A 13,294-nucleotide genomic window follows, 5' to 3' on the forward strand; every position below is an offset into this window, starting at 1 on the left:
AGCCACCAGCAGCAGCTGCTCCACTCTGTCCAGCCGTATCTTGGATAACACAGCTGGAATTAGACGAATCGGGGGAAAAGCATACAAGCTGGTTCTGGGCCAATTGTGAGCTAACGCATCCAAGCCTAGGGGCGATGGAGGGAAAACCAAAAACCACAAATGCAAATTCATACTCAACCCCAACAAGAACAATCCCACTCCTCCAAATACAAACAATAAAAGGCTTAATATGGCAACCTCCATTCCCCCTGCTCTAGAGTCTGCCTGGATAGCAAATCCGCTCCGAAGTTCAAACGTCCGGGTACATGAACCGCTCGGATCGACAGAAATCTGTTCTGAGACCAAAGAAGAATATTTCTCACCAGCGCACAGGGGGCGAGAGCGTAATCCTCATTGATGATTCAGATACGACACAACCGCTATGTTGTCTGACCTGAGTAGTACATGATGGCTGATCAGCAGATTCGAGAAATAATGGAGAGCTAGAAAAACCGCCAGTAATTCCAACCTGTTTATATGCCAACTGCGTTGTGTCTCCGTCCATACTCCGTGAGCTGGGCGCCCTTGACAAACAGCTCCCCAACCGGTCAAAGACGCGTCCGTCGTGACAGTCTCTCGGGAAGCACAAATCCCCAGCCGAACTCCAGCTAGAAGGAATTCGGTTGACATCCATTGTCTTATTGACATAACACACCTCCGTGTCACCGAAATCGTCCGATGCGGAAGACAACGGGGTGAAATGTTCCGGCTTTTCGTCCACCACTGAAATGGGCGCATATGAAGTAAGCCCAGATGGATTACAGGGGATGCCGCTGCCATTAGACCTAAAAGTCTGAGGCACAAACTCACCGTCACTGTGCGACCTACACTGAAGTGACGCACGCATGACGCGAGAGACTGAGCGCGCGGGAGAGATAGTCTTGCTGTCATCGCGCGAGAGTCCAAGTCTATTCCCAGAAAGTTTATCCGTTGAGAGGGAATTAAAACACTCTTCTGGAAATTCGTGCATAAGCCCAGGCTGTTTAGATGATTCAGCACAAGATCCCGGTGAGAGTGTGCTTGAGTCTGCGATTGTGCTAACACCAGCCAATCGTCTAAGTAATTCAACAAGTGAACACCCTGGAGCTGCAACGGGGCCAGAGTTGTGTCCATGCGTTTCGAAAAAGTTCGGGGAGCCAGGGCTAAGCCAAAGGGGAGAATGCGGTATTGATACACTTTGCTCTCTAAAGCGAATCTGAGGAACTTCCTGTGTCTCTTGATGATCTGAATATGAAAATATGCATCCTTCAGATCGATCGTGACAAACCAGTTGTTTGGTTGAATCTGAGACAAAATAGACTTTACCGTTAACATCTTGAATTTGCTCGTCCTGAGTGCAAGATTCAAATGGCGTAGATCCAAAATGGGTCGCAAACCGCCGCCTTTTTTTGGTACAACAAAATAGCGGCTGTAAAAACCTGACTCCATCTGAGAGGGGTGTACTTCTTCTATAGCCCCTTTGCTCAGCAGAGCTGACATCTCTTGCCGCAGCACCGCGATTTCCTTTGGCTTCACAACCGTGGGAAGAATTCCGCGAAGGAGGCGGGCCTTTTCGAAACTGAATGGTGTATCCGTGACGAATTGTGTGTAACACCCATTGTGAAATGCCAGGCAAGCGTTCCCACGCGGCCCGAAATAACGTCAGTGGTTTCAAGATTTCCGCCTTCTGCAACGTTTTCATACACGTTAAAATGTCCGGGCACGGAAGGCTCGCAGTGTCCGTAAGCAGGGGAAGCGCATGCGTCAAAGTCGTTGCGTCTCGTTGTGTATAATCCTGAAGCGTGTGCACGGCAGGAATTAATCCAACAAGATGAACATCGGGCTCTGCCGCTAGCGAAAAAGCGGCGGCTGTGTGAGCCGTCATAAACGGGCCGTCTTTGCCAGACCCTTGAACCGTCCCTCGGATTCTGAAGGCTGAATTGCACAGAGTGTCTGAGGGAATGCTCGACATGGTAGCTCAATCCAATGCTGCTCGAGGCACCTTTTGCGGCGAGACAGTCAAAGTTTGAGCGTGGGGACTGCAGAGAGAGGGTTGGATGCACAAAAACGGTCCAACAGCGCTCTCTAGTGGAGGGCACAGTCCCTGGCAAGCAGCGAGAATATCAGGAGCTGCTATTAGGGGCCCACGAACGAGCTCAGGTCTAACCTTTTTCGCTGTCGCTGGCGAGCCGGTGGAAAAACCTTAGGACCCCAATCCTTACGAGGGGGCGCCATAGGTGAAGGCTCTTCTCGTGAGGCAACTCGTTGGCGGTGCCGCCGTTCAATCTCCCTGGGCCTGCGAGGAATCAGCTGGCGGAAGGCGGCTGATTGCTGTTTCGCTGCCCTAAATTTATCCACCACCGAAGTGACTGCCTCTCCAAACAAACCGTCCTTAGAAACAGGGGCGTCCATAAGAAAAGATTTGTCCTTTTCTTTGATGTCGGTGAGATTAAGCCAGAGATGGCGCTCAACCGTTATCAATCCAGCCATAGAACGGCCCACTGCTCGAGCAGTATGTTTGGTAGCGCGTAGCGCCAAATCCGTTGCTCGCCGCAGCTCTTTCACAGCCTCGGGTGTGATACCCTCCCCCTCGTCGAGTTCCTTTAAGAGCTCCGCTTGGTAGGCCTGGAGGACCGCCATAGAGTGGAGCGATGCGAGGATTTCCCGACAAGGCTGGACGTGACTCGACATGCCTTAGAAGGAAGAAGGGGACGAGACTTCCATGCCGTGGCCGAATTAGGCTCGAGATGTTACGCGACAGTCTCTACAACCACACGCGAAGCACAAATCCCAAACTTCGCCATGTCAGAAATGGTGGCGAAATCCACAGCCGCAGCGTTAGTAATGCGCGCCGAGTAAGGCTGTTTCCAGGACCTCGAAACCTCCTGGTGGAGGTCTGGGAAAAAAGGCAAGGGCCTTCGGGGCTGCGCAGGTGTACGACTAGTCAGAAAACGGTCGTCCAGCTTCAATGAAGGTTGGGCCTCGGCCTTCTCAACCTCCCAATCCAGTCCCAGCTTACCCACCGCGCGAGAAACCACGTCCAACAGCTCGCTGTAGGAGGGGGAAACACACTTCTCCTGTCTGCTAGGAGGGAGAGGGCTGCAAGCGTCAGCCATGAAGTCCTCAGACTCCGAGGCCACGGTGGATAAGACGTCGTCGTCATACTGTCCACAACCGAAGGAGATAGCATCATATGCCTCCTGGGTGGGCTGTAAATCCACTAAGGCCACTAAGCGCTGCCTGTGCGTGATGTAAGCCCAAGCACACTACGCACCTTTCATGAGTGTCTCCCTTCGTGATGAACCTGGTACACGGTTCCTTACACTTCCGAAAATTCATCGTGTCCGCGAAGAGGAGTTAACACTGCTCGAAGAAAACCGCTGAGAACGTGAGATGATTCCTAGGGCACAGATGATTTGCTTTCCTGAAGGAAATGAAATCTGAGCAAAATAGCGCGCGGCACTCAGGTATACGATGCGTACGCATGCGTAGGGCGGTGCCAAGCGCTATTTGGCCAATAGGATTGGCGGGATGGTATAGGGCTTCAGACATTCGTCACACCGAGAGGTGTTCCCACACCATGACTTCACATCAACAACAAAACAACGTGTAAAAGGGAAAATAAATTTATTGCGCATGCACAGTACATAGACTTGTTGTCCGGATGAATTTAGAAGACGGTCTCGCACGTGCGTACATGTTTGTGGGAGGAGCCAGCAACAAAACACGAAAATTATTAATGAACTCATTATATTGTAAGTATACGCGTTTATATGTAGGTCTCTCTCGTTTTCAGCTAATTTTACATACTATAAAAGGTGTGAGAAACATGCTACAATGAAAGGTCTGGCACTAGCTTGTATCTTGTCCTTTTAAATGTCAGGTTGTTTATACAGGTTAAGAGAGTTCATTTATTATTTAATAAATTGTGATATCTGCCTGACATAACGTCACTGTTTTACTTTGACAAAAATAAAAAATAAAAAAAAACTGAAAAAATGTCTAACTGCACAACCACAGACCACACCCTCTAAAGTTTCTGGAACAAGATTCAAACTGATTTTATATTTCAGGAAAAGACACTAATAAGTTGTACATGATACGGTAATGCAGGTGTATATGTAATGTATAGGTAGAGTGCAATATTGTTGCACCTTTTTTGTGTGTGTGTGTGTGCTGGTTACCTATAGTTTTTTCTTACTGTTTCAGCCTGACGTAGGTGCACAAAAGTTGTCATGGAAATCTTACCATTCGAGGAGGTGGAGCGTGTTGCTGGAGCCAAAGTACAGCTGCAGCAAGGTGGTGTCACTGGTATTCAACAGCATGTAAGTGGTGCAGTGAATTACCCCTACATGGGGAAACGTCTAAAAACACATCTCTTTCAGTGAGCTTGCAGTGAAACACACAGATTCTGGTTTGACGCTCTCATTTGTACTAAGCAGTTACTTGCTGTATAAAAAGTGTTTTTCTAGCAAAAGACTTTCTGAATTGCAACTGAATGACATGCTTGACATCTGCTGACCATCTCAGTCATGCACAAAAACAAAAAGCAAAATAGGACTGGCATTTACTCACCTTGTTCTGAAACCATTTTTATATTGGTTTTCTCGGTAGTGGTATGTCAGAAGTGTTATTTATACAAGTTTAGGGATCTGTTCATATATTTCTGTTGGAATGCACAGTCAAAAAGATGGTTGCTATGGTTACTATCTTGCTCTTTGTGCCATTGTGCCCTCAAACTAAATATTTAGACCTGTTGCTCCAGAGAGATTATCATTACAACTGGGTGACTCTGTTTTACATGCATATCATTTTCACTAGGAAACGAGATGACAAAAAATACAAATATTGCTGAATATATATACTCTACCATTCAAAAGTTTTGGGTCAATTTTACATATATATATATATATATATATATATATATAAAATAATTTTATTCAGAAGTTTGCATTAAATTGATCAAAAGGCTTTTACATTGTTGCAAAACAAATTCTATTACTGTTCTTTTGAGCTTTTTATTAAATATTAAGCAGCACATCTTATTATCATCAATGTTGAAAAATATTTTTCTTGAGTAGCAAATCAGCATATTATAATGATTTCTGAAAGATCATGTGACACTGAAGACTGGAGTATGGCTGCTGAAAATTATGCTTTGCCATCAGAGGAATATTTCAAAATATTAATGTTATATTATTGTATTGTATTGTATTGTCGTATTTTTGATAAATGCACTCAAGGCGAGGATAAGCAACTTTCAAAAACATGAAAAAAAGAGACTTACCATCCCCCAAATTTAAACGGTAATATATATTAATATTATATTAGAGTGAAACCTTTACATTATGCACCCCCCCCCCATCATGATTGTTTTCTTTGTTTTTAGGGCTATTACAACATCTTCTCTACACCACTACAAGGTTTCTCAGAAGACTCCAGTGATGAGGATGACTACATGGCACCACTGGCACCTAAAAGTGAGGAAGGCTCTGTGTGCTGTGTTTGTGGTGAAAACATCCCCTTACTGAATAAACTGATAGAGCACTTCAAGACGCACACAGCTGAGGTGTCTTGCCATCTGTGTCGGACAAAGTTTGGAAGTGTTATGTTGCTGGCGTTATACTTAAAAAATGCCCATCCAAGGAAAAGGTTCATGTGTGGAATCTGCAGAACTCTCTTTAGGTGCACGTGGAATGTGGAATATGGGGGAAGTCGTGGCCTAATGGTTAGAGAGTTGGACTCGCAATTCAAGGGTTGTGAGTTCGAGTCTCGGGCCGGCAGGAATTGTAGGTGGGGGGAGTGCATGTACAGTGCTCTCTCCACCCTCAATACCATGACTGAGGTGCCCTTGAGCAAGGCACTGAACCCCCAACTGGTCCCCGGGCGCCGCAGCATAAATGGGTGCCCACTGCTCCGGGTGTGTGTTCACGGTGTGTGTTTGTTCACTGCTGTGTGTGTGCACTTTGGATGGGTTAAAAGCAGAGCACGAATTCCGAGTATGGGTCCCCATACTTGGCTGTATGTCACGTCACTTTCACTGGAATCTGAATGGACATATGGAAAAGCATAGGAAAGACGCAATGGAGGTAAAACCTGTGGTTAAAATGGAACAGACAGAAGAAATCAGCATCAAAGAGAACATAAGATACACTGATATGAGAAAAATAACCTTGAGGGATCATTCATATTGTGTCTCAGATCAAGCAGTTATAAATGACACTTGCAATGCCATCCAGAAACGCATCACCAATGATACAAACTCCACAAATCAAGTGTCTCACATCAAAACACAAACCAAAAGATTGTCTATTATTGATAAACAAGGCAATACCTTGAGCTTTTCCTCATGCCCTTCGAATTGATCAGAGCAAGAGCGTTTAAGCTTTAAACTGAAGGAAGAGAATGAGGATGAGGTTGGGCTCAGAGAAACTGCAGCTTGTTTGAGGTGGTTACAGAAGAGGAAACTGGACTGATGGAGGATGACGAAAGTACCGACACTGATGACGATGTCAACGCCATCCCCCCTAATATTAGGGATGTAATAGAATGAAAATTTCTTATCACGATTATAGTGACCAACTTTTTTTCTTTAAATGAAGAAAAGGGTTAAATCAAAATGATAATTGATTAATAAATTATTTTATGTATTTTTTTCTGCTCCATAAATAATTCTAGATAACTTGTCTGAATTGTGTAAATGTGTAGAATCCACATAAGCTTGTTTTTCATCAACCGGTCAAAATTTACAGCAGGACATGCAAATTCGGTCCGTTTTTTGGCCAGAAAAAAAAACTGTACACAGGCTGAATGTAAATGAAAGTCTCTGTAAATCCACTCTCTGACAGCAGGTGGCGCTTATGGAAAAGCTGAATTACAGCTTTTTCCGTAAACTTCGTGGTCAATGCAGCAGTGCGATTAAGAACACTACTATTACATAGAGCGAAGATGAAAACAAAATTCCATTGAATATTTTCTGAAGACAGTCAGTACCTTCAGAGGTGTATTCATAGGTACATTCATATGATTAGTTCATTCATATATTCATTTGTATAATTCCCTTAGCACTCTTTTAGAACCTCCCAGCTTTTCCGCAGTGTTTTCACCATAGACTGTAAAAAAAGGTTTTCACACAAAACGAAACAATTCTGCGTGCTGTGCACATGTGAGACTGTTACATAAAACTTTGCTTAATGCTGGACAGTATTTATTTATCCTCAGTTGTTCAAATCGCTGTAATCTGTTATGGTTATAATTATAAATATAGCTGCAAGCAGAAATTACGGGGCCTAGCACTAAGGAACCAAGCATCAGACCAACAGCAGAAATAAGTAATTGAGCAATTTTAGGATGATTTTAGTCAAAATGGCTGAAAAATCATAAATATAACCTCTAGTAACATGATTTATTGGCTTATCATGTTTGACCAATAGGTGGCGTTGATAAAGGGGGTCATATGATGAGATTTAAATTTTTCCTTTCTCTTTGGAGTGTTACAAGCTCTTGGTCCAAAAGAGGACACAACTACAAATCAGTGGTTAAGTTGTATTTACAACACCGTTCCAGAACAGTTCAACCCAAACATTCAGATGTGTGCTGCGCATTTTATGGAGGATGAGGACTGTTTCCTGAACCTGCAGACTAGCCTAAAATGCGTCTGTGGCACAAAGGCTGTTTCTATAAAGTGGGGCAATTCCAACTTTGCAAGGACAGTCTCGTGCTTTTGACTAACAGCCTGTAAGTACGTTTTTTATATTTAAATAATTTGCCAATGATGATTCAAACACGAGTTTTGAGCAGTGTAGAGTAGCGCTTGGCGTTTCAGAAAGGCGGGGCATAGAGGACAAACAATAATGTACATTATATGGAAAATAATGTGTTTTTTTAACCTTAAACCACATAAACACATTGCATTACACCAAATAAACAAAATAATGTTATTTTTAGCAACGTCATATGACCCCTTTAACAAATGGATGTGGTGGGTTCTTTGTGAGTTTACAATGGCACACACAAAGTTTGGTGTCAGTATGCCAAGGCATTGCAGAGATACAGCCTCAAGTGTCATTTTGGCATCATGCCTCAAATTCGTTGTTGTGTTATGGGAAAACAGTTTTGTCTATTAACACAAAATCCATTATTTTGTCAGCATGGTCTGAAGATGAAATATGATTCAATTTTGGTGAAAATCAGACCAACAGTCAAGGAGGAGTTAAAAAAAAAGTAGGTTTTCAAAGAAAATCTAAATGGCAGACAGGAAGTTTGACTGACTATGGCAACATTGGTATCACTGTTCTCAGCATGACCCAAGGAATCTATTAATACCAGTCTCATGACAATAGGCAAAATTCACAGAAAGCTATTAGCATTTACTTGAAATTTCATTATAACTTTCAGTACTTTCAGGTTATTGTCTCGATGGTACATACAAAGTTTCGTAATGGTACACCAATGTTTTCGTAAAATATAGCATATATATCATAATACTCTATTGTAGTCAATAGCAATTTCATGTTTTGTTCAATTATAGTGCCACCAAGAGGCACAACCCCACCAAATTTTTTATGTGTCCATAGAGGATACCCATACATATGTATGTCACATTTGATGAAAATATCTAATTTTGTTTTGGAGTTATAGATATTTTTATATATGAGAACAGAAAAAATAATTGATGGCTGACTTTGTTTTAATTTTTTTGCCACTTACTATCAAAATTTTGGCAAGTGGAAGTTGTTATATTGCTGGCAAGCTATGTTTCCGAATATCCTACTGTGGTTTCGTGTCAATTGGAGTAATGGTTTCTAAGATATTGCCAAATGTTTTTAAAGTGCTAAAATGCAACGTTGCACAAACCATAAAGGCCCGTTCACACCAAGAACGATAACTATAAAGATAACTATAAAGATAACGATATTAGCGTCCACACCAGCGAACGATATCTTCTGTTTATTCTAAGCGCACGCTCTTCTGTCGCTTTAAATTCTCGAGCTCATTACAGCAGGATGGATTCTGATTGGCTGTCAATTTTTTATCGTTTATCAGCTGGAAAAAAAAATAGTTTTAAAAGTGATTCCAACGATATCGTTTTTCTTTGTCTTTATCGTTATAGTTGTGGTGTGGACTCTGCTGTTCTTTAATACTGAAAACGATTTTTAGAACTATATCTTTATCGTTATCTTTATAGTTATCGTCCTTGGTGTGAACGGGCCTTAAGGCCGGCGACACACTGGATGCGTGGCGCAAGCGTCTCAGCCGCGTCGCGTGTTGGTTTTTAATTCGGCTCCCATGTTAACAGGTTAGAGCTTACAGACCGCCTGCGTGAGACGCGCGGAAAATGCGTGCATGCTAGAAATAGAACCGACGCCTATTTTTACCGCGACACGCGCACGTGTTGGAAGCGTTTCCAGGCAAAATATAGTAGGAAAATGTGTTTATATGTCATTTTGTACACAAATACATATGAATTCATTATATTTTGATATTTGAAAGTCTATAGGTTGACATAAATTCAGATATAAATGTAATTTAAAAAATAAATAAATAATTATCGATTTTCAAATATTGCACCTGTCAAACATAATCCTTTATCAGTAGGCGTAGGTGTAGGTGTGTAAAAAAAAGTTGATATTGTTGTCATGAAGACAGAGCCTGGTCTGTCAACGGTCTCCCTCTACAGCAGCAGCGCGCCAGCGCCGCGCCAGGCACGGTTCTGGTGTGTAAAGACACAGAAAACGCGAGGCAGCCACCACGCTTCTGGGACGCTTCAGACACGCGACGCTCACGCCACGCAGCCAGTGTGTCACCGGCCAAAGGCAAAACCTGCCATGTTTGGTATCACTGGACATGACAAGGATTCACGAGTCTCAAAAGGTGACTCCAGTGAAAATAAGTCGACCACACCCAAAGTTATAAGCATGTGAATATTTGATTTTACCACTAGGTGGCGCTGGCTTGAAACATCTCAGGCTCCTTCAGGGCATCGTGCTGATGACCCATACCAAGTTTCGTAACAATACGTCAATGCGTTCGTAAAATATAGTTTTGTGATTTTTGGCCGAACCCTTCAGAAGGTATAAGCAAAAATATGCATTTTTCATATCTCAAAACACTGTAAAAACCCTTTCATATCTCAAAACACTGCAGGTGTTCTCAGGTCATGCTTGTTATAACACACACCAGGTTTGGTCACAATACGCCAAACCGTTGCAGAGATACAGCCTCAGATCCATTTTTGCATGCTTTTCGTCAAATTCGTTTGCGCGTTATTCGAGAATGGTTTGACTAATCAACTTGAATTCCATAACTTTTTGCCACCATGGTCTGAAGATGATCTGAGCCAATTTTTGTTGATAATCGGACAAACTGTTTAGGACGAGTACGAAAAAGTAGGTTTTTACAAAGTTAAAATTAGTGAAAAAAACTAAAACCTTATGACTTTAAAATATTGGAGCTCTTTCAACTCGGCATAAGCCAAGGATTCAGAGGAAAAAATATTTTCCTTCTGTGCCTTACGGTTCAAAAGTTATTAGCATAAACATGTGTTAATCTCCGGACAAGTGGTGGTGCTAGAGAGTTTGAGTTAGAAACTCCAAATTTACTGTGGTTAATGTTGAGACTGTCCTCTATCAGAGTGCCAAATTTCACAACTTTCCCACAAGTGGTTCTATGGGCTGCCATAGACTCAATAGCAGAAGAAACGGAAACGGTACGAGAATAAGAACGCCGACGGATACAATAGGTGTCTACGCACCTTCGGTGCTTCGCCCCTAATAAAAATATGAAACTGTAATACTAACTGTGGGGAATTTTATCGTAATTTATCGTCAAACCAGTAATCTTTACATCCCTAGGGAATATATTAATATTATATTAAAGTGAAACCCCTCCTTGTTTTATGCTGTTTTATGAAATGTACACTCCATAAACTACCAGTTTTCACAGGATTGTTTTCTTTGTTTTTAGGGCTATTACAACATCATCTCTACACCACTACAAGGTTTCTCAGAAGACTCCAGTGATGAGGATGACCACATGGCACCACTGGCACCTAAAAGTGAGGAAGGCTCTGTGTGCTGCGTTTGTGGTGAAAACATCCCCTTACTGAATAAATTGATAGAGCACTTCAAGACGCACACAGCTGAGGTGTCTTGCCACCTGTGTTGGACAAAGTTTGGAAGTGTTATGTCACTGGCATTACACTTAAAAAATGCCCATCCAAGGAAAAGTTTCATGTGTGGAATCTGCAGAACTCTCTTTAGGTGCACGTGGAATCTGAATGGACATATGGAAAAGCATCGGAAAGACGCAATGGAGGTAAAACCTGTGGTTAAATGGAACAGACAGAAGAAATCAGCATCAAAGAGAACATAAGATACACTGATATGAGAAAAATAACCTTGAGGGATCATTCATATTGTGTCTCAGATCAAGCACTTACAAATGACACTTGCAATGCCATCCAGAAACGCATCGACAATGATACAAACTCCACAAATCAAGTGTCACACATCAAAACACAAACCAAAAGATTGCCTATTATTGATAAACAAAGCAATAGCTTCAGCTTTTCCTCATGCCCTTTGAATCAATCAGAGCAAGAGCATTTAAGCTTTAAACTGAAGGAAGAGAATGAGGATGAGGTTGGGCTTGGATAAACTGCTGCTTGTGAGGTGGCTACAGAGGAGGAAATTGGACTGATGGAGGATGACGAAAGTACTGACACTGATGACGATGTCAACACTGATTCACTACCCCCTGGTGACACGGCGCACAACCCGGATGAGGACTTCAGCTCAGAAACTGATGACAGTGACTCAAGAAGCAGCTCCTATAGCCGTTACCGAAAGAAAAAGAGACGAAAGAAACAGACTCCCGACAGTAAAAGACCTGCAAATAGGAATCTAGAGTCAGTTGACACAGCAGAGAAATCGCCAAATTCGCTAATTTGGAGAAGGACATGGATGATTGCAGGAACAAACTGAGGTTTGCTTGTTGTCTGTGCAACATGGTATGTGAGAATGAAGAGTTGCTGCTGAAGCACACGACTGAAAAACACCCCGCAGCTGGGTATATCTGTGCATATTGCCACAGTGTTTTTCCTAGACTGGACAGTTTCAAAAATCATGTCTGTTTGAGAAGACCAACAGGCGGCATGAACTTGCCAGCCACCCTCGTAACCCAATTACCTTTATCCGGTCAAATAAGACCTTCTGCTCCTGCTTTATACACCATTCAAAACTCTATTAAAATGATCAAAATAGCTCAGACAGTGAATAAAATTTCCCCAGCCCCTGATCCTCCACATTTGACGCTGCAGCAATTGCTTCAGACAACTCCTTTGTTCCTGCTAAGATGATTTTGTTCCACAATTTGTGGCTGTGCCACAAACTCTTATCAGGCCCCATTTCCCTCAAAGTTCTTGTGTCGCTCATCCAAAAGTTCCTGTCCATATACCTTCAGTAGTGCATCCCTTGATTCCAAATCTGGCCAGGATGACTCTTCGTATCCCTTCCCCTTCCAATCCACCTTTTCCAAGTCAAGTCGTTGTATCCTTCTCACCCACAGTGAATGTCTCAGCACCCTGTCTAGTTTCAGCCAACAGGCCTGTTCTGAGACAAACGCCTCTGGCTAATATTAGGCCCCTACCTGTAAACGTCCCGCTGATGACCTCAGTCACTTGTCCCACCCTGGTCAGTGCTCTTACTGAACACAACCAGCCACAGATCCCTCCTGCCAAGGTTCAGGCTCCGTTACAAATAGTGGCCATGTTTGTGAACCAAAGCAGGGATTTGGCTCTGCAGAAGCGACTTGAGCAGAGCTGGCACTTCAAAACCATCTTCCCCTGCTGCCACTGTGGTGCCATCTCAAGACAACCATCTCTGAAGGTGTGTCACCACTACTTACACCGTGGGTCAAAATTGTACAGATGTCAGTGCGGAAGGTCGTTCCAAAGGCAGCTGCATTTGCTGAGACACCAGGTCCAGCATGCGGAGTCAGTCCGATTTGTTTGTGCACGGTGCGGAAATACATTCGAAGGGAAAAATCTGCACTGTTGTGGCATATGCTTAAAAACTCGAAACTTTCAAAACCCACTCGAAAAAACTCGCTGTTTGAATTGTTTGTGTAAATGAGACGCACATACGATTGAAAACTCTCCTTTCAATCAACTGCAAATTGTGTTCTTCTTTGGCCCTAATTGATTTTTCTGTATTATTATGTGGTCAACAGTGGTGCATCTTTAAGTCCAAATCCATAATAGCACAAATAGTAACAT

The 13,294-nt window shown here is 42.8% G+C and overlaps 1 protein-coding gene across 2 annotated transcripts; it reads left to right on the top strand.

The window, feature by feature from the left end:
* Positions 1–3,714: 3,714 nt before the first annotated feature.
* LOC109074217 (histone-lysine N-methyltransferase PRDM16-like) lies at positions 3,715–11,965 on the top strand. 2 transcript variants are annotated; one of them, XM_042740970.1, is made up of 3 exons: positions 3,715–3,773; positions 4,228–4,343; positions 10,984–11,965. In XM_042740970.1, exons 2-3 carry the CDS (start codon positions 4,254–4,256, stop codon positions 11,389–11,391), a joined length of 498 nt encoding a protein of 165 aa, XP_042596904.1. In that variant the 5' UTR covers positions 3,715–3,773; positions 4,228–4,253; the 3' UTR covers positions 11,392–11,965. The 2 variants fall into 2 exon arrangements, 1 of the variants encoding a protein (XP_042596904.1); XR_006156702.1 differs by lacking the exon at positions 3,715–3,773 and adding an exon at positions 3,815–4,122.
* The last annotated feature ends 1,329 nt before the right edge of the window (positions 11,966–13,294 follow it).

This window comes from Cyprinus carpio, chromosome B16 (assembly GCF_018340385.1).
Source record: "Cyprinus carpio isolate SPL01 chromosome B16, ASM1834038v1, whole genome shotgun sequence".
Lineage (NCBI taxonomy): Eukaryota > Metazoa > Chordata > Actinopteri > Cypriniformes > Cyprinidae > Cyprinus > Cyprinus carpio.

What these genes read in the sequence shown, in the direction of transcription:
- LOC109074217 (XM_042740970.1), top strand. Translation starts at nt 4,254, where the DNA reads ATGGAAATCTTACCATTCGAGGAGGTGGAGCGTGTTGCTGGAGCCAAA. An exon ending in TCACTGGTATTCAACAGCAT is followed by an intron (nt 4,344 to 10,983) that starts GTAAGTGGTGCA and finishes CTTTGTTTTTAG; the next exon opens with GGCTATTACAACATCATCTC.